Source organism: Bos javanicus, chromosome 23, assembly GCF_032452875.1.
Source record: "Bos javanicus breed banteng chromosome 23, ARS-OSU_banteng_1.0, whole genome shotgun sequence".
NCBI lineage: Eukaryota > Metazoa > Chordata > Mammalia > Artiodactyla > Bovidae > Bos > Bos javanicus.
In genome coordinates, this window is record NC_083890.1 from 27,548,559 (window position 1) to 27,571,750 (window position 23,192).

The window sequence follows — 23,192 nt, forward strand, 5'->3', positions numbered from 1 at the left end:
TTCATCCTCCATCTGTCGTTGGCATCCTCCTTCTTGCCAATATCTTACTTAAGCCACTGCAGCGTAAAGGTTTTTAGGTGATACCTCCAAGAACTCTTTTCTCCAGTGAAGCCCAAGCTTGAGCAGATTTCAAAGGGGCCCTCGTGGAGTGGTGAGGGTGTGGCTGAGAGGCCAGCTCCATGCTGCCTGAGACTAGGAGCACCAGCACCCTCTTCCATTCCACAAGCCCAGACTTGTCGTTCACTCATCATCCAACACGCAGGGCCCAGTTACACACCCCACCAGGGAATTCACCCACCCACTGCTGTGGACACTCCCTCTGCCCAGGGAGATAGCTTGTGTGTGACTCGTGGGGCCCCCAGGATGTCAGGGCGATAAGCTGTACCCTGCTCCGGATGCCACAGGATAAGGAGGGGGAGCGCCTACGATAAGGAGGGAACCGTGGGGTGGCAGCTGGGCAAGGGCACCCCCCGCCCGTCCTGACTCCATCCCCTCCCCTTCCATATGAGGAAGTCTGGCGTCTGATTAGAGGTGCTGATTCTCTCTCAATTTCTTCTTTGTGAGGATGAGATGGCAGTGAGGATCTGGCTTAATTTGGAGGTAAGTCTTCTTTCCATTCTTCTGTCCTTCAATCCTCCTTCTTTATACTTCCAATTTTCCTCTCTCTCTCTCTCTTCATCTCTTCCCTTTTCCTGTGACTTGTGCCTCTTTCCTTCCCTCTTCTTCAGTTTCTACCGTTTGTCTTTCGGTACCCCCATAACTGATTCTCTACTGCTAACTCACTTCAGTCATGTCTGACTCTGTGCGACCCCATAGACGGCAGCCCACCAGGCTCCCCTGTCCCTGGGATTCTCCAGGCAAGAACACTGGAGTGGGGTGCCATTTCCTTCTCCAATGCATGAAAGTGAAAAGTGAAAGTGAAGTTGCTCAGTCGTGTCCGACTGTTAGCGACCCCATGGACTGCAGCCTACCAGGCTCCTCCGTCCATGGGATTTTCCAGGCAAGAGTACTGGAGTGGGGTGCCATTGCCTTCTCCAAACTGATTCTCTACCACTGCTCAAGTCTCTGGATTCCTGTCTCCTTTCTTCCCATCCTCACCTCTCCCCAGCCCCTGCCAGTTACCCCAGGCTCCCCTGAACTCTATGGTACTGCAGGCTCAGGGCCACCCCTCCACTGGCTACAGCGAGACAGGAAACCACACCCTTTCATAAGTGACATCATGGAATAATGCTTCTTCTTTCCTTCAGCCCCCAGCCCCTTAACACACACACATACACTCATATACACACACTCTCACAGACATACACAGCTTGGCTGGAGACCAACCGGACTGTGAAATAGCACTCCAAGCCCCTCCCTCCTTGCCAAGCTTTTCGTGAATCCTTCAGGTGCCAGATGGCCAGGGAGTCAGCAGGTCACACTTCCTAGCAGATGTCCTCGAGATCACCTGGTTTTAGGGGCAGGTGGGCTGTCGGTTTTGCAAAGCAGAAAGACAGATTAAGGATACTTCCATCCTCCACATCCTCGGGAACCAGCATCCCATCCCCACCCCAACTTCAGTCTCCTCTGAGATTTAAGCCTCTGCCCCCTAGTAGCTCCTCACCTGAGATGGGCCAAATGGATGTTCTCATAGACCTGGATCTCGGGTTTGAACTGAGGAAACGAAGCATCTGGAGAGAAAAAGCCATATGAAGTGCAGCAGAGAAGTCACCAGGTGACTCAGAGCTATCTTCCTTATCCCACCTTCTCCCCTAGAGAAGAAGGATAGAGAGGTGAGATATGAATCCACCCTTCTGGGAAGGAAGGACTCACTTCTGTGTTGAGCCCCCTGGGCCCTCTGCCTCCAGAGCATGACGCCAAGGACCACAATGGTGAACCCCTGACCCACTGTGAGCAACAGTGTCAGGATCCAGGCCACATCCCAGTCTGCGGAAGGGGCACCGAGGGCAGGGGAGGCATCCGTGGAGGCTGCAGTTAAGGGCAGGACAAGAGGGATTAGGAGGGAGGCTGGGAGGGGAGTCTGTCCCTTGTGTCCCAAACAGAGGCTTTCCCCCCATAATTTGGTGGGTTTTTCCAAAACAAGACTTCCTTGCCCCCAGTATCCACTACCCCACTTAGCCTCTCACCCTGACCTCATGAACCAACATTGATATTGAATGGTGATGCCCCCACAGGCTACACACAGACGGCTAACTTTGGGTTGAACCATCAACCATAACTCTGATTTTTTTCCTCATGCCCTACACAGTAATTCACCCTTTTAAGAAAATAAGAACGTGCCTTCTGTTTATTCATTCTTCCATTCATCTACTCCACAGGCATTCGCTGAGTGCCCCCCACATGCCAGACCCCAGATTAGGTGCTGAGGACGCAAAGGGAAATAAAATCCCATCACTGCCCTTTGCTTACCAAAATAATGGCCATTTGCTCCTCCCTCCTGCCTTGTGAATGGGTTATTCTACATCCAATAGCATTCTTTCTCTGTATAATGGACTTCTTATTGTAAAACAATTATATATTTTTTCTCCTTCTGCCTCCACCATCAATGGGCCATTATAACATCGGTGCATATATCCTTTCTTCAACAAACAACTGCCCCAGCAGTACTTCTTACTTTCTTCCTTTCTGCTAAGGGCTATTCCACAAAAATCATAGATTATCCACCAGAATTCTTCTTCTCCCTGTTGGCTTATGGTCTGTCCGATGAGAAATCTGGCTTAACCAACCCCCTTTTCTGTTATGGATTCAATCGAGAAAAGAAAAATAGCCCTCCTCCTACAGGCAGTGGAGGAAAATAACAGCCAATAACAGATTCCCTAACTAGCAGTAGGGGATGTGTTGGAGGCAAAACTCCCTTCCCTTATTGTCACTCAGTTCACCTGCCAGGCTAAAGCTGATCCCTTTGTTCTGAGGCACAAGGCAGCGGATGATTCCTGGTTTACGTGCCCTGGGCTCAGGAAGCCCCTCCCCAGGACACACCAAGAGCAGGGTAGCCCCATCACCCCAGAAGGACTGCACATCCCCCTTCACAGGACCCTTCCCCTCCTGCCAGGTCACAGAGTCCAGGCTCCGGGCAGGGACCACAGAACACAGGAGGACAGAGCAGGAAGATCCATCTGCAGCCCTCGCAGAGAACTGGGATCCTGGAGGGAGAGAGGGACTGCTCAGTTCTTTGTCTGGACTTCCCTGGCTCCCAGCAGCCCCTGGTCTGCAGGCCCCCCACTCACCTCTGAGCACGGAGACATCATACACCCTCCAGTTCTGGTACCTGTAGCGCTGACCCAGCACGGCACACCAGTACCGCCCGGCGTCTCCTGCCTTGGACCCTTCCAGCCACAAAGAGTAGTTTCCCAGCAGTGTGAGCCTGGATTCTCTTCTGGGCTTCCCAGGGTCTCGGGAGGGCCTGGCCACTTGGACGTGGGCCACTAAAGCAGTGGAGGAGCCTGCTGCCGGGCTGTGGAACCAGGACAGGAATTCGTCCCCATTCAGGGCAGGTGGTGAAGGACATGGCAGCTCTAGTGCCTCCCCCAAGACCACATAGATGGCCTGGATGCTGTCTGTGGGGAGGGGGCAGTGTGAGACCAGAGACCTCCATCAGGTCAGCGATCCCACCCCTCCACCTCCCACCCCTGGCTTCCTCCCTTCTGGGGTCCCCCAGCACTAGGCCTGACTGTGAGCTCCTTTCTCAAGTGACAGCTACAAAAAGCGAGACGGAGAGAAGAGGATAAGGCTTTCCCCACCTCTCCTCCAGCGAATGCGGGGATCTGAGGGCAGGAGGGCGAAGGCTGGAATAGCCAACAAATGCCCGTATCCCTTCCTTTCACTTTTCCTTTTCTGAATGAGCATTTACGTGTCCGCTCTTATTTTCTAAAGGTGCCTGATCTGGACCCTCATTGACTCTGAATCTTTCCTAATATTAGAGGCAGGGGGAGGTCAACGGGTAGATCTATCTTCGTGAGCCAAACACCTTCCCAGACCCCTAAGGAGAAACAGCAGCAGTCCCTCCCAACCCTGTGGAGAAGTGAAGAATCCCCCTACCCCTTCTCCTTACCTGTTTCAGCCTGGGGAAGCCCACATAGGAACAGAAGGAGGAGAAATAAGACAGCCATGGGGAGAGCTTACCAAGTTCTCTTGTCTGGGACCTGCTATTCCCAGGGAGGAAACAAAGCCCAGATAAAAGCCTATATTCCCTAGTCTGGAGTGACATGGGCCTCTGAGGGGGATGGGAATGCCGGGGAGATAAAGCCCAGCTGAATGTCCACTGGGAAAAAAGTAGCAACCACCTTTCCATGCCAAGAAAGGACCAGTTCAGGCCGCTCCAAGGATAATCTCCTCATGCTTCAGACTCCACATCGGCTGAAGAACTCAGATCAAAGACTCTCCGTGCTAAGAAGCCTGTGCAGGGACTTGCCTGGTGGTCCAGTGGCTGAGACTCCACACTCCCAATGCAGGGGGCCCAGGGTTCTATCCCTGGTCAGGGAACTAGATCCCACCTGCCGCAACGAAAGATCCTGCATGCCACAACTATTCGTAAAAAAAATATCCTGCAACTAAGACTCAGTGCAGCCAAATAAATTAATTAATTAAAATAAATTTAAAAAGGACTTCCCTGGTGGTCTAGTGGTTAAGAATCTGCCTGCCAATTCAGGGGACATGGGTTTGACCCCTGGTTTGGTGGCTTAGTTGGTAGCCTGCCTGCAATGTCGGAGACCCAGGTTCAATCCCTGGGTCAGGAAGATCCCCTGGAGCAGGAAATGGCAACGCACTCCAGTATCCTTGTCAGGAAAATCCTGTGGACAAGGCTACAGTCCATGAGATCACAAAGAGTTGGACAGGACTGAGTGAGTAACACTTATACTTTCTGGGAAGGTCCCGCATGCAGTGGGCTAACAGCCCATGGACACAACTACAGAGCCTGTGTTCTGGAGCCCATGCCCCGAAACAAGAGAAGCCTGTGTACTGCAATTAGAGAGTAGCCCCCTCTCACCGCAATTAGAGAAAGCCCTCATGCAGCAACAAAGACCCAGCACGGGCAAAAATAAATAAATAAAAAGAATTTTAATTATAAAAACAAAGAAATACTAAAAAATTTAAAAAAAAAAGAGAGAGAGAAAGCAGCAGCCTGTGCAGAAGGGGTCATGGCTGTCCACCTCCCATCAGTCTGAAAGTACATTCCGTGTTCTCGCCTCCAATTCAAGAGACTAGCCATGAGGGAAGAAGCTGAGTCTTCATGTTGGTTTCCAGGGAATCTAGCACAAGTCAGCATACTCAGTCAGAATTCCCTAAATGACTGAGAATGACTTCCTTTGTGGCTGCCTGGCACATTCCAGACTGCTTCTGAGCCCCTGATGAGTATATTAAGTCGTTACTCAAGGAGAATAGCAGGGGCCTAGAGAAATCACTGATTTACCCCTTTGCCCCAGAGAGGATTCTCTTAAGGTAGCTCTTCATATTTCTCTCATAGTGTCTTAATGTGTTATTTATTTTTAAAAGCTATTTTTGAGATTGTTTTTGATGAACTATTTCATACACACCAAATACTACATCTAACATACAACTGTACAATGGCTAAATAAACTGTGGTATATTCACATAACGATAGCAACAAGAATGAACAAGTCACAATGACATGCAACAAGGTTGAATCTCACAAACATGGGAGTAAAGTCCGAAACAAAGGGCATGTGCTGTATGATTCCACGTATATAAAGTTTGTTGTTGTTGCTTAGTCACTAAGTGATATTGGACTCTTTTGCGACCCCATGGACTGTAGCTCACCAGGCTCCTCTGTCCATGGGATTTCCCAGGCAAGATTACTGGAGTGGGTTGCCATTTCCTTCTCCAGGGGCTCTTCCTGACCCAGGGCTTCCCTGGTGGCTCAGGTGGTAAAGAGTCTGCCCGCAATGTGGGAGACCCGGGTTCAATCCCTGGGTGGGGAAGATCCTATGGACTGTCATCTACTAGGCTCCTCTGTCCATAGGATTCTCCAGGCAAAATGGAGTGGGTTGCCACACCCTCCTTGAGGGTATCTTCCCCATCCATGTTGCTTAAGTCTCCTGCATTGGCAGGCGGGTTCTTTACCACTAGCGCCACCTGGGAAGCCCAAATGAAGTAAGTCAGAAAGACAAGTACCATATGACATCTCTTACATGACACAAATGAATTTATCTATGAATCAGACTCACAGATATATTTAATTAGTGCACCTTTCTGTATATATGTTTACTACAATGAAAAGCTAAAGGGTTTATATATTGTGTAGGTGTAAGGTACAAAGAAAAAAAAAAAAACAGTATACCTTTTGAGAAATAGAATATTACCCTTTCAGCCAACGATCCTCTATGCTGTGTAACAGTGTTATACATTTGCTCTTTATCTTTCACATAATTGATCATTGAATTTTATGTTTTTAAATTTTATACTGTGGTGTCATGTTGTATGCAATTATGGTTCTGAGAATTGTTCACGCTTAAGTGCGATAATTCATCCTTTTGTTTTTAACCAGTGTTTCACACATCTTAACGATACTGAATCTTCCTATTCATAACTATGGCGTAGCTATTTATTCAAGCTTTCGTTTACCTCTTTCAGTAAGTTCTGTAATTTGTTCCTAAAATCTTGCATTTCTTTTCTTAGATGTATTCCTAGATATCTTTTTTGTTGCTCTTTTCAAATGCTAATCTTACCCCTTGTTCTCACTGTCGCTCGAGAGTCTGCCGATATTAAGGGGCAGAAAAAAGTGACTTAACCATGTCTCATGATAGTTCTAACTCTCCACGATCAAAACGCCTCCAACTAATTTCTGACTACGGCTGCACCCGTAGCTCCAAATGCAGGAAACCCTGCTCAAGAAGCGCTGAAACTGTCTCAACTCGGCGCGAGGCGGAGCCGGTACGTGCTGACGTCAAGGGCACGCAACACCTTAGCGGCCCTGGGAGGGCGGGGCTGACAGGGGGACCTGCTGCTGGAAGAGCAGCGGCCCGGGCCGGGGCCATGGCGAAGCTGCTGAGCTGCGTCCTAGGCCCCCGGCTCTACAAAATCTACCGGGAAAGGGACTCTGAAAGGGCCCCGTCCAGCGTCCCTGGGACTCCAACTTCAGTCACTAACCCCCACTCCAGCTCCTGGGTGAGTCGATTCTCCCCTGGTTAAAAACATAGTACGACCCAAACCCCTTTGCGGCCTTTGCTCCCCAGAAGCACCCATTATTGGAAATAGGGGGAGACTGCTTGTCCAGCCAGTTTTCCGCAAAGTCTGTGCTCTTTGTGCTTCCTGGGTTAAAGTCACGCCTGTGGACTGACCGCCTGCTTTACTGCTGTTTGCCAGTGCTTTCTCATTCCGACTGCCACTCCTAGCTTTTTCCTTTCGCGACCCCTCACCCTGCGCTTCGTGGTTCATGCCGTTCCCAGTTGACTCCTAAATCCTGGAAGAGACCCCGCTCGGATTCCGGAGCTGGATGATTTTGCCATCAAACTCTCAATTTCCTCGTACCCCGTGCCTCACCCGGTTCCGTTTATCTCCCCTGGCCTTGAATTTCAAAATGACTTCTGCAACATTTAATATATCCGGTCTCCCCCACCCCACCCCTAGTCTACCTTAGAGACCTCAGGATTATTGTGTTCAAGAAAGCCGGTGAGGTGGTAGGCAGTGCCCCTAAATGCGCTCTTCCTTTTTATCGGTAGTCTCCAATTATGTTCATTGTACTCTACAAACTGCCCACCCCCGGCCACATTCTCTTCCTTAATGAATCTGCTCTTCCGATGCTTTTCTTTCCCTTTTAAAGTTGTCATGGTGTCGTTTCTTCCCTAACCCCGATCCCCATCCTCCCACAATCCATTTGAAACTCGGTTGTGGAAAAGGAGCAAAAGTCGGCCAAAGCTGCTTTCACTTTTGCTTCCAGGTCCAGCCCCCTGTGTTTGTTCTCAGGATCTGGAGTGAGAGATCAGGTTATGAGTCAGGGTGGGGAAGAGGGGAAGCAGAGACATCCAAGGAGAGATGACTTAGGGGGCTAGGACTAGAGTGTTGAACACACATCAGGCCTTCCAAAAGGGATGGTGGAGGCCTTGTCAAGTAGCAGGGTCCTTAATTCAGCCATCTGTTTTGGCAGGATACGTACTATCAGCCCCGTGCCCTCGAGAAACATGCTGACAGCATCCTGGCACTGGTATGTCTGCCCTGGCATCTGGGACTACCGCATCTTTTCAGACCCAGTTGCCCTCTTGAACCTTCTCCTTCCCATCCTGGGAGAAGGCAGTGCCCCTGGGGGTGGGGGATGCTCTGGGCTCTGCAGCGGGCATCTCCAACACACATACACACAGACAGCTCTCCAGCGTGCATACTTGGTACTCCCCTTTGGCCTATGCACGGCTTTCTCTGGGGCAGCCTGAACCGTGGGGAAACCGTGTTTACGTTCGGGACCATCCGCAGGTGCTGAGTCCTGCAGTCCCCAGTGACCTGTCCTCCCTGGCAACTAACCTCTTTGGCTGCAGAGACAGCTGTTCTCTCTGGCAAGGTTCCTTTGGTGACATTTGTGCATCTCTTAGGGACCGGGCCAGGGACTGTCCTGAGCAGGGCTGATTGAAAAGGCTTGATTACCTTGAGTGGAAAGAGACTGGTCTTTACGTGTGATGAAATTATGTCCAGAGGTGATGAGAGGAAGAGAATAGAAGCTGTGCCTAGTTTTCCCAGCCTCTGTTAACGCTCTGACACACTACCTTTCAGCAAATAATTGAGCACCTACTGTGTGCGTGGTGTCATGCACAGAATAGGTACTTGATGTGATATCCCTCAGGTTATTCACTTTGCTCAGAGCCTGGACCTGGTAATGGCAGACCTGTGTGTATGTGTATTGATTGCTTGTTCCTGTCTCTCTGCTGCAGGCTTCAGTCTTCTGGTCCATCTCTTACTACTCCTCTCCCTTCGCCTTCTTCTACTTGTACAGGAAAGGTCAGTGTGACTTCAAAGGTGGTGGGACAGGAAATGGGCAGATCATTGGCAGCTGAGCCGATTCCCCAATGAGGAAAGGGGACCTGTGATGAGGATGGCTTGGCTTCCCTCTTCCATCAGGCATCTTCTTCCTCTGAGGGCCTGCTGTCCCCCAAAGAGGGTGTAGTGGGGAGGTTGGGACTGAACTTGGAAGAGGGGCTGGGGGACAGTGGGGAAAGCTTTTCACATAATCCTTCTCCCCTCCCAGGTTACTTGAGTTTGTCCAAAGTGGTGCCATTTTCTCACTATGCTGGGACACTGCTTCTACTGTTGGCAGGAGTGGCCTGCCTCCGAGGTAGGTGGAGAGGGAGCCTGGTTTGGATCTGTCCATCATTGGGTAAATATTCATTAAATACCTTCTGCAAATACCTTTTGGTGCTAGGCCCTGAGGGGAAGTAATCAGTGGTCAAGACATGATCCTTTCCTTAAAGGGCTTGGGTCATAAGTATGAACAAATACTTAGCAAAAAGGTTTGCTATTATCTAGAAAAGCTGCATATACCCTCCAACAGCTCCATACATATCCATGTATGTTTGTAATAATCCTAAACTGGACTCTATGACCCCACATAGCAGGATGGATAAATACATTAGAAGGTCGAGTCCTACCACAGAACACCAGAGAGCAAGGCACTGAACGAACTGGTTACACTCAGCTACACAGATGAATCTCACAGATGCAACCGGGACCACCAAATAATTTATGCACTATGTTTCCATTTACATAAAGTTCCAAGGGATGCATAAATAAGCGGCACAACACTAAAGAGAAACACAGGCCTGACTGTTTTAAAAGTCAAAAGTCGGGAGAGTGATTACCTGGGAAGGGGGAGAGAACAGGCTGGGGAGGACCCCTGGTGGGAGGCAGCTTTGTTCTCTTTCTTGATCCCAGTGATCAGCCCAGGAATGTTTGTACTTTAAACATGTTTGTACTGAATGTATGCTTTATGTAAATACGTTATTATCTCACAGTTTAAAAAATGAAAAGAGATAAGCCAAACCATTGCCCTCTGGGCAGCTACACCTGATGAAAAGCGGGTAAGGGGGATGCCTAAGAAGGGAGTGGTGGGGTCAGGAGCTGGGTGGCTGCCTTTGGGTCCAGTCTGGGGTGAGGACCTTCTACCTGTTCTGCCTCCTGATTTCCAAAGGGCTGAGCTTCCTCCCCAGAGAGGCCCGCCCTGCCTATCTAAAAGTTGCTCCCATTCCTCAGTTTTGTCTTAATTTTCAAATTTTTTTTTTCCATTAAGGGGAGAAATTAACTACAGAGAAGTCCAAAAAACAAAATATCAGAACTAAAATGCTTGTTTTTTGCGCTTATTGCTTCAAATACCTTTTGTCCATAAAATACAGGATTGGCCAAAAAGTTCATTCAGGTTTTTCTGTAAGAGTGGAAAAGCCTGAACGAATTTTTTTGCCAAACCAGTGCTAAAAGCATTACAGAGTTGGCGTTCCTATTGGAATCTTCCCCAGCCCCAGAAGTAACCATTGTCATCTGGTGTGGGTTTTTCTTTTTCCTGGTTTATATTTGTATACTTTTACAAAATACTGACCTCATTCCATCACATCTAAACTGCTATGAACTGTAAATGCATATCAACTGCAGAGTTTTCAAATACGAAAAAAATAATCTGCATCTCAGAATCTGTGCAAAATGACAAGTATAAACACTAGATAGCATTTGGAGGGGTGCAGTTAACATTTTTAGCACAAATGACATCATTCCCTCCAAATCATTCTTCAGCTCTTTTCATTCTCAGTATTGTATGGGGGGCACTCCCCTTGATGATACATAGCATTCTAGTTCCTTCTGCTTTTATTTTCTTTATAGCCTTTATCCCTCTCTTCATTTTTCTTATTTACTCATTTACTGTCTCTCTCCAGCCCCACCCTGCTCCCAACCAAAATGCCACCTCTCTGAGCACCAGGACCTGCGTGTCTGGTTTCCCGCTGCCTCTCCCCTGTCTGTCCCATGTCTGACACCTGTCGGGTCAGGAGAGGCCGAGAAGTCAGTTGAGACTCCCCAGCAGCGAAGAGAGAGCAGATAGGATCAACGAGGGGCTGAGCAAAGAGAAAAAAGAGCTCAGTGTTGAGAATGGCCTTGGATTCAGGGAGGGAAGGGGAAGGGAGGCAGGGGAGAAACTGAAAGGAGGCAAAGATGGCCCCAGGAGACAGGAGAAAGGAATTTGGGCAGACAGGAAGAGTGCTGAGAGGCACAGTTAAAAGAGAATGAAGACAGAGGAAGGGAACTTGGATGTAATGAGGAAGTAATCATGGGATAAGAACTGTGAAGCCAGATGCACGGAGTTAGAATTTGCAGGAAGGAGACAGAAAGGTAGCACTGGAGAAGGGTAGAGGGACAAGGAGAAAAGCCCAGTGGCAGCAAGGGTAAAGCCTGAGGGCAAGTGACAAGTGTTTTAAGACTGGGAAGAATGAACTTCCTGAAGGGTGGAAGGTCCATAGTCTAGGAAGAAACCAACTGGAGAAGTTAGGGAGGGGAAGAATGCCAATGGCTGGAATATGGAGGAAGGGAGTCGTCTCAGGTCACCTGTTTCCCCAGATCCAGGGCCCTCTGTTCTTCTCTCGTTTCTCTTTGCCCATCTCTGATTCTCTTCCTGAAACCCTCCCATCTTGCTTCCCAGTTTTCCTGATATGGTTTCCTATCCTCTCTCCACCAGGCATTGGCCGCTGGACCAACCCCCAGTACCGGCAGTTCATCACCATTTTAGAGGCAACACATAGGAACCACTCCGCAGAAAACAAGGTGAGAGGCTCCGCCGTCTCCCCAGTCACCGGCCAGCTTCGCCCAAGCAGGCAGATGGGTCTCCCCAGCCACCATGCTGGGTGTTTGCTTGCACGTGGCTGGACCCCTTCTCCCCTCCACAAGTAAACTGTCCGCCGGAGGAAATTTCCCTCCCCACTTCTGATGGAATATTCCACTAGCGCAATCCTCTACCCTCCATCTGCAGAATTGTCTAGACGTGGAAACATTCCACAGCATTTCCTAGAAGGGGCTTTCCTCTCTATCACAACAGCTTGTTCTCCCAAATGTTTGTTTATTTTTTGTGTGCATTGAACACTGTACTAGTTTTTGTTCAGGGATGGGACAAGACAGACAGGTATGTCCATCCTTGTGCTCAAGAGCACACCATGGAGCTGGGAGCGAGAAAGGCTAGGGCAGAGTGTCCTTGGAGTTGCGCCAGCCCAGCCAGTGCTGGCATGTAATTATCTTTGAGAAGGGGCTTCAGGGCCCTATAAAGCTCTTTCCTGTTACAAAGAGGTCTCTGGGTCAAACAGCTCTGACCACCATTGTCAGATTACTGGTTGCTCCACACCACCACTTACGGAGCTTTGTAAGGATGCTCCACCACACATTATGCATACACCCCTTCTAATCCTCACAACCATAGCGTGAGGTGGCATTATTACCCTTCTTTATATGTCTGAGAGACAAAGAGAGGTTACAAGACCCAGGCAGAGTCACCGAGCAAGGAAGTGACTCAGGCTGTGTTTGGGTCCAGGCCTGAACAGAGCTCGCCTGAAATTTGCTTCCCTGCATTTTGTTTTGTTTCACCATTTACATTTTTGTAGAATGTTGCTATTGCTCTCTCTCAGTCCAGTTATTTTTGAAAATGTCAAAAAAAAAAAACAGTCTGTGACAGAAAATAAAAAAACTATTCTCAAAATAGAGTGCTGGGAGCTCTGGGGGCGGGGGAGGGAATACAGCAGAGTGGAAGGAATACAGCGCAGCTCCCGCTGCCCTCAAAAAGCACGTGGACTGATTGGTGGAGGGAATGGAGGCACAGAGGGTCTGGGTGACCCGTGGCTGCAGGAACTGAGGGAAGGGAGGTGGCCAGGAAGATGGAAGATGAAAGTCAGAGAGAGCTTGGTTCAGATGGTGGCCCGGGTGCAGAGGGGCTCCTGTGTGTACGACTTCCCTCTTTCCCCCTCACCCAGTCTTGGGACAGATGTTTCAGTCCTTCAAGTCAGCATTGTGTGAAGGACCCAGGTGGGGAAGGGAGCAATGACCAATGAACAGGCCCCCTGCCTTCTCCCTCAGAAGCACCAGCCCCTCCAGCCACTCCTGCTGGGGGTGAGTCAGCCTTAGATTTTAGAAAAGTGAAGAGTCTTTGGCTCCTCTTCTGGAGGAGGGCAGACAGGCCAGTCTTGATACCTTAATAGGGCATCCTCTCTTTCCTGATTTTGCTGGTCCTGGCAGAACTTTCCATCTGCCAACCAGAGGGTGCTGACCTCTGCATGTCCCCGCCATGATGTTTGGGGGCCAGTCCTCTGGGTGGTGGGAGTGTCCAGGGCGGGTAGGTGGGCCTCCCCCCTCCAACTCCCCTTATCATCCCGCATATCTCTCTGCCCACCACAGAGGCAGCTTGCCAACTACAACTTCGACTTCAGGAGCTGGCCAGTCGACTTCCACTGGGAAGAACCCAGCAGCCGGTGAGGCCCCAGTTCTTTCGCTGCCTCCCTGTTCTGACCTGTCCCCCACCTCCAGCCCCTCCTGGGGTCCAGTGCTTGCCTTCCAGCGCCATCTCCTCACTCCTAGACCCCAGCATCCTACGGACCTCAGACGTCCAGCTTGCTGCTCCTCACCCCATGCTCCCCTGCATCTTTCCGTTCCTCAGGAAGGAGTCCCGGGGGGGCCCTTCCCGCCGGGGTGTGGCCCTGCTCCGCCCAGAGCCCCTGCACCGGGGGACGGCTGACACCTTCCTTAACCGAGTCAAGAAGCTGCCTTGTCAGATCACCAGGTAGGAAGACAGGGAGGAGGCGAGCTGAGGTGGAGGGAACATGGGGTGCAGCTCCAGGACAGGGTGCTCCATTGGAGGATGACTGTCATTTATTAGGCCTGGTGCCATGGCTATCGCATTGTGTGTGTGTGAAAAACAAGAGGTTCAGAGAGCTCCACAGCCTCCCAGGTGGTACCTGAAGAGCTGGGATATTAACACAGTTGTGTCTGACACAACAGCTCTTCAGCGAGACTGAGGGGGAAGGATGAGGTTGTGGGTGGGGAGGGGACGCACGGCCTTGGCTGCTGCAGGGTCTTTTGGCGGCTGCGGCCCTAGCCTGGTCCTGCTGCTCCTTGGTTTTTCCACTGTGAGGCAGTTCCAGCCTCTACATCTTTGAACAGCCTGCCTCATAGAGTTGGTGATTTAACATACTCTGAAGGGCTTCCTCCTTGCCTGGATGCCCGAGAGCACGAGGTAAAGCCCAAGTAACCACAGTGACCACCTGGATCTTCCAGTGGCCAGGCCACTGTGGGAGTTTTCTGTTGCTGGGGGCTAGGAGGCAAGTTGGAAGATACCAAGGAAGGGGGTGGACTCGGTGGTGGGTTTTGGACTGCGTGCTGATTGATCAGAGGGAAGAGCCAAGTTTGAGATGTTGAGGGGGTCTGCTGGACAAGTTTGTAGAGTTTTCTGGGGACAGACCCTCCTTTGGGATTGACTGGACATGGTTAACTATCTTTTTAAGGAGTGGCACCTGCCACATCTGATGTGTCTAAATTAGTGCATTTGTTCAAGAAATATTTATTAAGCCCAGAGTACCCTATGCTAGGCTCTTGGCACCTACTACATGGTAGATAACCAGGCGTATCGTAATAAACAGTATTATTTACTTGGGGACTTTTAATAAATACATTAACAGAATCATAATTGTTAATTACTTTGCTTTTACTTGTTGTATATACAAAGTGTTATCTCATAAAACTTTCAAGATTAATATATGCATATGTGTGTCCTAGACCACGATATAAATTATCTTTAAAAGGTTGCAGTAAAAATAGTTAGAGAAGGGAGTTCTCTGCCAGTCCAGTGGTTAGGACTCCACACTTTCTCTGCTGAGGACATGGGTTCAGTCTCTGGTCAGGGAAGGAAGATCCCGCAAAACACATGGCACAGCCAAAAACCAAAAATCAAACAAAAGATGTTTGAAAAATTGGTACGTATATTGGTTCATTAAGTCCTAGAAAAGGAAAAACGAAACTGTGAGGGTCAGAGGTGAAGCAGACCACAGTCTGAGTGCTAGGGCTGGGATGGTCCCTGGACTCCCCTGTTTGAGGTTCATTAACCCCGTGTTCCCCACAGCTACCTGGTAGCACACACCTTGGGGCGCCGGATGCTGTATCCGGGCTCTGTGTACCTGCTCCAGAAGGCCCTCATGCCTGTGCTGCTGCAGGGCCAGGCCCGACTGGTGGAAGAGGTAAGGCCCCCTTACCCATCAACCACCCACCCCCACAGCCTTTCTCCCCCCACCCATGAATGTGGCCTCCTGCCCTTCCAACTTGGCCAATGCATCCTCTCTGCTCAGTGTCATGGGCGCCGGGCAAAGCTGCTGGCCTGCGATGGCAATGAAATTGACACCATGTTTGTGGACCGACGAGGGACAGCTGAGCCCCAGGGACAGAAGCTGGTGAGTGGGCACAGGGAGCCCAAAGGTAGAGTGTGGGGAGGGCAGTGGAAGTGCTGGGGTCTGCTGCAGCCCTGAGGAAGCCCAGTGGGGATCATCCCAGCTCCCACCTCCTCCCTACCAACCTCTTGGTGTAGGAAATCCCTGTAAGAGAGAAATGGATGAAGGAGTTGACATGCAGGGACCAAAAAGACATCATCATAATAGTTGCCTCTGGATGCTTACCACATGCAGGGCCCCCAGAGGCTGCCCTCCCTGCCAGTAGGGGGATTTTCAGTCCCAACTGGGCTTCTTCCTGCTCCCTTTCTAGGTGATCTGCTGTGAGGGGAACGCAGGCTTCTATGAGGTGGGCTGCGTCTCTACACCTCTGGAAGGTAGGCCCATGGCTCAGCCCTCTTATCTCCACCCCTTGGGATGGAATGTCCCCACCTCCCCACATGGATAGGACCTCCCAGGGCCTAACCACCTTCTCGAGTGAGGTTTGAGACCCTTGCCTTCGGGAAAAGCCTATTACCCATTTGCTTTGCTAACCTTACATCCCTCCCCTTGGGCTGTGTCCCTTACCCTATTATGCTCTTGGTTCTGTTCCCATGCCTCAATAGTCACATCTCTGTCCCTTCTGCTGCATCAGAACCTTTTTGTCATCTTCCCATTCTGGGAAGGCTTGGAGTTATTTGCTTCTGTGTTGGGTGTTAAGAGTTCCAGTGTCCTTCTGCTCCTTCCCCCAGAGCTAGGAGCAGAGAGTGGCCAGAGGTCATAGGCCATGAGGTCCCAGCCCTTTCTCCCTCTGTGTTACAGCTGGATATTCAGTCCTGGGCTGGAATCATCCAGGCTTTGCTGGAAGCACGGTGAGGCCTTCTTTAAATTCTTTTTCCTGAATTATAGCCTGTCTCCCTGTGGTCAGTCACTGGAGTCAGGGAAAGGGGTCTATATTTCTGTAGGACCTCCCACTCACCTGTGACCTGGGTGCCAAGGGTGGGGAGCTGCAAGCCTCCTCCTCTTACACTGGGGGTTTGGCAGGAGGGGAGATAGTGGATCTTGTTATAAATGACTGGTTTCTAGAGAGAACAGCCCCTCTCTTGGCCCTATTATTTATTTATTTTTAATGCCACTGACAGGAGTCTATTCCATTAAGTAAGATGATAGCCCTCTGAATTGTCTGTTCAGAGCTGCAGTTCCATCTTCACTGTCTATTGCAGTGTAGCTGCAGGAAGGGTCCATGCTGGGAGGGGGGTGGTGGGCAGGTGGTCTTTTGTGCTGACCCTTTGCCCTTCTTCCTGCAGGGGGTGCCGTTCCCACAGAATGAGGCCAACGCCATGGATGTGGTGGTCCAGTTTGCCATCCACCGCCTGGGCTTTCAGCCCGAGGATATCATCCTCTATGCCTGGTCCATCGGTGGCTTCACTGGTACCCACCTCCTTCCTACCCTGCTACTGTAGGCACACTCAGGCCATCTCTCTGTCTCCCCGGGAGTGGGGTGGAGGAGAAAATAGGTGGGCTCTCTGAGTGGGTCTGGAAGAAGCTATCATATTTGAGTACACTTCACATTTCCTTCACCCTTGTGCCCTATAATTAAAAGTAGAACCTGGGGAGATCAAGGAGTAAATGTTGCCTCTGGTATTGTCTTCAGTGCGCTTCATTGTTCTCTTTGGACAGTGCCCTGGCCAAGTGAAGCGAGGGGTTAGGGCGAGACCTGGGGCTAACTTAGTAGGCAGGATGGGGTGGGCCTGTAGGGTCAGGGGGATGAGGGTAGGGGTGGGGGTGGGCAGGAGCCCCTTGGTCCTCACCCTTTCTTTCCTTTCCTGGTACCAGCTACGTGGGCCGCCATGTCCTACCCGGACATTAGTGCCGTGATCCTGGATGCCTCCTTTGATGACCTGGTGCCCTTGGCATTGAAAGTCATGCCAGACAGCTGGAGTAAGTGCAGCATCCAGGTCTGCCCTTGAGGGAAGAGGTGGGCTGGACCCGGGAGACGTTCTCACTGGAGATGGTTCCCCTCTGTGTGGGTGGGGAGTAGACCACCACATTGTTGAGGAGCAGGGGGACTCCCCTGTCTGGGAACCTCCGTTTTCTCTTCTCCATGGACAGTGGGGACCTTTGTGTTGGGCAGGGGCTTGTGTCTGCTGTCCTTTCACGTTTATCTCACGTTAGGGGGCCTGGTGACCAGGACTGTGAGGCAGCATCTCAATCTAAACAATGCAGAGCAGCTGTGCAGGTGAGGGCTGGCCAGTGTCTAGCATCCGACACCCTTCCCCCACCTCATCCCCTGTAGAGATGCTGCTGGGTGTTCAAATGCTGAAATTAGCACCAAAGTACAAGCATAAGCCACTGCCCCCATGTCCCGTGAGGGACCCTCCCACCACCCCGAATCCCTCCCAGCTTCCCTGGAACCCTGGACCTTCTCATGATCTGGCAGCTAGTCGGTTCATGCCTGGCACAGCAGGGATCTCCCAGCAAAGCCTGAAAAAAAGTACAGCTAGTGCTGGGGTGAGGCAGTCAGTTTCACCTGTCCCTGCTCTGAGGTCTCCCTCCCCACTGTGCTGTCCTCTGAAGGTACCAGGGCCCTGTGCTGCTGATCCGCAGAACCAGAGATGAGATCATCACCACCACGTGAGTGCCTGGGAACTTCTGCCCTCCCGGATCCCAGAGACAACCAGGAAGTTGCCCCCCACCCCAAAGAATGCCCGCCAGAAACCCAGGTATCCAGACCCTTCCTCCCCAACCTCCAGTCCCTCCAGTGTCCATTCTTCTCCCCCCAGGGTTCCTGAGGACATCATGTCGAACCGAGGCAATGACCTCCTGCTGAAATTCCTGCAGCATCGGTGAGAACCAGGGTGTGTGCGCGCGCACATACATGTTTGTACTGACAGTGCAGGGAGGGGGGCAGTTCGGGGATGAGGAATGAAGAGGACTGGGTCCTGACCTTTTGTCCTGGTGCTCCTCCATAGGTATCCCCGGGTGATGGCGGAGGAGGGTCTTCGAGTGGTGAGGCAGTGGCTGGAGGCCTCCTCACAGCTGGAGGAAGGTGAAAGGGGATCTGCTGAGGGCTTTGGTTGGGGGCCTGGCAAGACCAGGATGCTGATGGGCACTCGTCTCTCTCCATGACCAGCCTCGATTTACAGCCGGTGGGAGGTAGAGGAGGACTGGTGCCTGTCCGTCCTCCGCTCCTACCAGGCAGAACATGGGCCTGAATTCCCCTGGAGCGTGGGTAAGGAGTGCTGGGGCAGAAGGGGTTGGGAAGAGCCCGGGAAGGGGGTGAATACCCAGATGGGTGGCCCATGTTTGAGCACCTTCTCTCTGCAGGGGAGGACATGAGTGCAGACGGAAGACGGCAGCTGGCTTTGTTTCTGGTGAGCTAAGGCGTGGGAAGCAGGAAGAGGGTGCCTGGATGGCCAGGGGCACAGGTGGGGCTTGGGGACGGGGGTACCCTGTAAGCATTGGAAGGAGCAGCTTCTTTAAAGTGGGTAGTTGGTTCAGAAGGTGTCTGTGCTCTGCACCCCACCTGTCCCACCTTCTCCCCTCAGGCTCAGAAGCATCTGAATAACTTCGAAGCCACACACTGCACCCCACTCCCAGCCCAGAACTTCCAGATGCCCTGGCACCTCTAGGGACCACACTGGGACTCATTCTGGAGGAATGGATGGACGGAGACATGAGGAAGGACCCTGTTTGTGATTCTCTGTGTTTATTTTGCTGTTTATAGTTTCTGGCAAGCAGGGGGACCACCCCCCCTTCTCACTGTTCTCTTGCACGTTTCCCCTCATCCATCCGGCAGTACCTAACCTTCCCAACACACACCCTGCATTAAATGAATGAATTATTCCTAATAATTAATAAAAGTATTTTTTCTACCAGCTGGCTAATTTTGTGACTTCCCAGCTATCCAGGAAGCCAGGGTTGGGAGTGCGGAAGAGTTGAAGCTCCAAATGACTGGGCTTTGAGAAACCCCACTTCAGGCAGCCAATTTAACCCTTACCATCTCTGCTGTTGCCCCAGGCAATCAGCCCCCAACCTGAGTTGTCCTTGTCCAGTGGGTCCCCCACTCTTGCCTTTCCCTGGCATGCCTAGTACCATCACCACTGTGCAGCCTCCCTGGTACCTACCTAGGTCTTCCTACATACAACCACCCCAGGAGACCACGGTTGCCTCCAATGCTCACAGTTCATGAGCTCTGTTGTTTACAAAGTACTTCCTAGCACCTGACTTAGACCTACGCAGCAATTCTACCGATTTCTAGGTCCAGCCTGCATGGTTCCAGCATCAGTACCTCCAGTTTTTATTGCTTAGTTCTTGCTCTTTCCATGGGGAGTGAGGAATGGCTTGTTCCCCATGTTGAATGCAGCAAACCCTGCATAGCCTCCTCACCATGTCAAGTCTCTCTCTTCACACCCTCTTTGCAATTCAACAAACACAGGCCCTGCCAGGGACTGAGGACAAGGTGCCAAGGACTCAGGTCTTCCCAGAGCCATACTTCACTTTATTGGACAGCTGTTAGAATATTCCTGGTTTGAACCAGGAAACACTATCGGTTCCCTGTAGTGTTAGTCACTCAATCATGTCTGACTCTTTGCCACCCCGTGGACTGTAGCCCACCAGGCTCCTCTGTCCATGGGGTTCTCCAGGCAAGAATACTGGAGGGGGTTGCCATTTCTTCCATTCTATTTCCATTCCTTGGACGTTGTGGAACAGAATGAGTCCCTCTCCCACCCATCATTTGTTGCCTGGCCACCTTCTTCCCTTGGAAACCTCTTTTCCAGATGAAATACTCCTAGGTTTACCACTCTGGGCCCACCATTTTGAACAAGATACTTAAGGTGAGCAACTATATTGTGAGGTTCAGGATACAGTTTAACTTCAGTGTCTCCTCCAACCTCAATGCACAAAGCTCCCCTGCAATTCCAGGGGCAGAGGCTGTCTGCCCCAACCAGCTCAGCGGCTCCTTCAAGGGAAACACACTGAGCCTCCACTGGAAGGAGTGATCTGAGACTTGTCAGGTGACACATTGTCTGCTATTTGGGGTTAGAAGAGACTGACTGCAGCTCCACAATGCTCCACCTTTAGTCAATACTGGAGAGCTGATACTGGCACCCCTCCCCTCTGTCCTGTCCTAGGGAGCAAACAGGGTGGAATGTGAAGGTGTGGGACCAGCTGCATGATTCTGAACCTGGCCTTCCAGATCCATTAGGTCACATTAGTCCCCTGGAAACCAAGTCTTTGTTCAGCCAAGGGAACCTCCTTAAAGGCAAATAGGGGGACCCCACCTTTCACACCCTAGAGACAAAGTACTCCTTCCTCCTGGTCATGGCCATTAGGGATTCTGTTGACTGGCCTCTACCACCAATGCCCCTCCACCTTCTTCCTGCACTTTCTATAGATAACAGCGGGTATGCCATGAGGGGCCCTTGGATACCTGAAGTGAGTGGAGAGAGGTGAGGTTCAATATTTGAATTCCTGACCACGCCACTCAAAAAGTCTCAGTCTACCCAGATGACTTCCTGTCTAACAAGGCTTACAGCAGCTGTGTTTTCAGAGCCACGCCCACCCCCCCCCCAACCCCAGGGCGGGGTGGGTGTCCCCGTCCACTCTTCACCCTATTTATCAGGGTTCTAGTAGTCTTTCAGGAGAAGACCAGCTGAGATGCAGACACCACTCCTGCTGGGGCTCTGGCTCTTGCTGTAGCCGGCACTAATCGAGGCCTGGACACCCAGGCTGAGTTGCTGAGCAAACTGGGAGAGGGGATGGTGGCTAGGAAAAAGGGGAGCTAGCAAACAGACGGGAAACATGGGAAGAAGGGATTGCCCCTGGGCTGAATCCTTTATTTTACCCTCATTGGCCCAGACTCCACCCTAGCTGCTCCCAGTGTGAGGGGCTGGACTCCCGCTCAGTTGCGTATTTGGGTTGTTGGTTTGCTCCGTGTCCCCGGGAGGGGCATGTGTTTCCTGCAGTGTCACGAATGAGGGCCCCGAGGGTGTAAGGCTCCAGAGAGTGGGGAGCCCAGGTGTCGGGGATAGCCAGGTCTCCATCCAGCCATCCAATCAGCAAGCCTTTCCAGCTCCCTCAGGAACCCAGTCATTCATTTTTTCCTTTCATTTGTATTCGGATTAAAGATGCCCTTACTAGTTTTTTTCTAGACCGCGGTGTCGCGGCCACTCCCCTAACAGAACCTGGCTTTCGCCTGGACCAGTCATCTACAGCTCCGCCCTTTGTTCACCCCGACTTATTGTCCCCTAATTGCAGCATTCCGTCCTAAGGCCCGATTTGCTTTGTTTGGTAATTCGGTTGCTTACCCTCAGATATAGCTTGTCCCGGGGGAGGGGCCCTCAGCTTGGATTTCTTCAGCTGCTGCGGTCACCAAGGCGACTATAGCAACGCCCCTTCTCTTCACCCGGGGAAAGCCTCCAAAGGGCCCGTCACCGTGACAACGAACTCTGGAGGTTCTGCGCGCGCAGAAGCCGCGCCCAGTCTCATGGACGGGGAGGAGCAAAACGAAACAAGGGCAGGCTCAATGCGCCTAAGGCCACGCCCCCTGGAGAAGGCCCCTTCCAGACCTTCTGCGTCCAGGGTCTCTTAACTTCACCGCAAGTCTTCCTGGACCTCTCAGGGCGACCCCTTCAGGGAGCCCAACCTCAGCCCCTCTAATGCCTTCTCGTTGCGCTTTTATTCAAGAGAGGGAGTCAAAGGGTGCTGTACAATCCCTTCTGCCTCCCCTTTGCCCCTTTTGCTTCGAAAACAGTCCCCGCTGTCTGATTCTTTTTGTCACTTATTCAACGTTTATATCGGTGCCAGGTGCTCCTCCCCAGTTCGCCATTACTCTGACTTTTCCCTAAAATAATTCTATTTTTATCGTGCCAAGTCTCTTCAGGTGAACGCAGTGGTGTGTGTTTTTCTCTCGTATTTTTTCTTTCGCGTCCGCCTTTCTTGGTGTGTTTCCATCCTTTCGTCCTAGCTTCCTCATCAGCAGCCCCAAGACCGGATGATTCTTGAATAATCAGCAGGGAATCCTCGGGCTGGGCCCGGCCCCAAACCTTCAGACCGGAAGCTGGTGCAGGTGGAGCGTTCTTGGAAGCCGAGGACTTTCCGTAGCCCACCCGACCCTTAAAGCTAAAAACCTGAGTCTTTCACACAGACTGATCTGGCCAGATTTCGACGGAGCAGGCGAGGTGGGCCCAGGAGGCCCCCCGGCGGAGGGAGCGTATGGGGCGCCTGGCGCAGCATCCGGGTATGGGAGGGATGTTGGCACCAAAGTGCCACCTTCCGGGGAAGCCGCATAGTACTTTAGGTGATCCGCCAGGGCAAGCTTCCCTGGTGGCTCAGTCGGTAAAGAATTCACCTGCAGTGCGCGAGACCTGGGTTCAATCCCTGGGTTGGGAAGATCCCCTGGAGGAGGGCATGGCAACCCACTTCAATATTCTTGCTTGGAGAATCCCCATAGACAGAGGAGCCTGGAGGGCTACAGTCCATGGAGTCGCCAAGAGTCGGACACGACTGAGCGACTAAGTATACACACACACACCCCTGAGCGACTAAGTACACACACACACACACACACACACACACACACACACACACACCAGGGCAGGATGCCTGGGTCCCCACGAAGCGACACACACACACACACCAGGGCAGGATGCCTGGGTCCCCACGAAGCGCGCGACTCGACCTTCTCAGGTTTCTCTCCAGCCGCCTGGCCAAGAGCTGAGCTTGGGCTGGGGGCCGCCCTCGCGTCTTCCCAAAAGCCCTGAGGTGCAGCCAGGCACGGAGAGCGAGCTCACAGCGCCAGAGCCGGTGGGCACCGGA

General features: G+C 51.6%; 2 protein-coding genes and 1 long non-coding RNA gene across 4 annotated transcripts; 2 read left to right on the forward strand and 1 right to left on the reverse strand.

Annotated features, from left to right (window-relative positions):
• The first annotated feature begins 555 nt into the window (after nt 1-555).
• Nucleotides 556-19,246, forward strand: ABHD16A (abhydrolase domain containing 16A, phospholipase). 2 transcript variants are annotated; one of them, XM_061399129.1, is made up of 20 exons: nt 556-600; nt 8,105-8,161; nt 8,877-8,943; nt 9,191-9,277; nt 11,657-11,742; nt 13,357-13,430; nt 13,616-13,738; nt 15,074-15,188; nt 15,297-15,398; nt 15,706-15,769; nt 16,194-16,243; nt 16,679-16,802; nt 17,208-17,312; nt 17,547-17,610; nt 17,949-18,005; nt 18,155-18,217; nt 18,344-18,420; nt 18,505-18,603; nt 18,699-18,745; nt 18,920-19,246. In XM_061399129.1, exons 1-20 carry the CDS (start codon nt 571-573, stop codon nt 19,001-19,003), a joined length of 1,575 nt encoding a protein of 524 aa, XP_061255113.1. In that variant the 5' UTR covers nt 556-570; the 3' UTR covers nt 19,004-19,246. The 2 variants fall into 2 exon arrangements, with proteins under 2 accessions (XP_061255113.1, XP_061255112.1); XM_061399128.1 differs by lacking the exon at nt 556-600 and adding an exon at nt 6,994-7,125.
• On the reverse strand, nt 1,386-6,847 carry LY6G6F (lymphocyte antigen 6 family member G6F). Its single transcript, XM_061399189.1, has 6 exons — nt 4,052-6,847; nt 3,228-3,557; nt 2,880-3,143; nt 1,813-1,968; nt 1,604-1,670; nt 1,386-1,468 (listed from the first exon to the last, which is right to left on the reverse strand). Exons 1-6 carry the CDS (start codon nt 4,107-4,109, stop codon nt 1,444-1,446), a joined length of 900 nt encoding a protein of 299 aa, XP_061255173.1. The 5' UTR covers nt 4,110-6,847; the 3' UTR covers nt 1,386-1,443.
• Nucleotides 19,247-20,743: 1,497 nt separating the features above from the next.
• LOC133236917 (uncharacterized) lies at nt 20,744-22,256 on the forward strand. Its single transcript, XR_009733074.1, has 2 exons — nt 20,744-20,824; nt 21,689-22,256. It is a non-coding gene; the product is annotated as an uncharacterized LOC133236917 (long non-coding RNA).
• Nucleotides 22,257-23,192: the final 936 nt, after the last annotated feature.

Excerpts from the sequence above, each read along its gene's own strand:
- LY6G6F (XM_061399189.1), bottom strand. The coding sequence starts at position 4,109 with ATGGCTGTCTTATTTCTCCTCCTTCTGTTCCTATGTGGGCTTCCCCAG. Across the intron at positions 1,969-2,879 it reads GATCAGCTTTAGCCTGGCAG|CCTCCACGGATGCCTCCCCT; the intron begins GTGAACTGAGTG and ends CCTTAACTGCAG. Across the intron at positions 1,671-1,812 it reads CCAGGGGGCTCAACACAGAA|ATGCTTCGTTTCCTCAGTTC; the intron begins GTGAGTCCTTCC and ends TTTTCTCTCCAG.
- ABHD16A (XM_061399128.1), top strand. The coding sequence starts at position 6,994 with ATGGCGAAGCTGCTGAGCTGCGTCCTAGGCCCCCGGCTCTACAAAATC. Across the intron at positions 15,770-16,193 it reads CGTCTCTACACCTCTGGAAG|CTGGATATTCAGTCCTGGGC; the intron begins GTAGGCCCATGG and ends TCTGTGTTACAG. Across the intron at positions 17,611-17,948 it reads AATGCAGAGCAGCTGTGCAG|GTACCAGGGCCCTGTGCTGC; the intron begins GTGAGGGCTGGC and ends TGTCCTCTGAAG.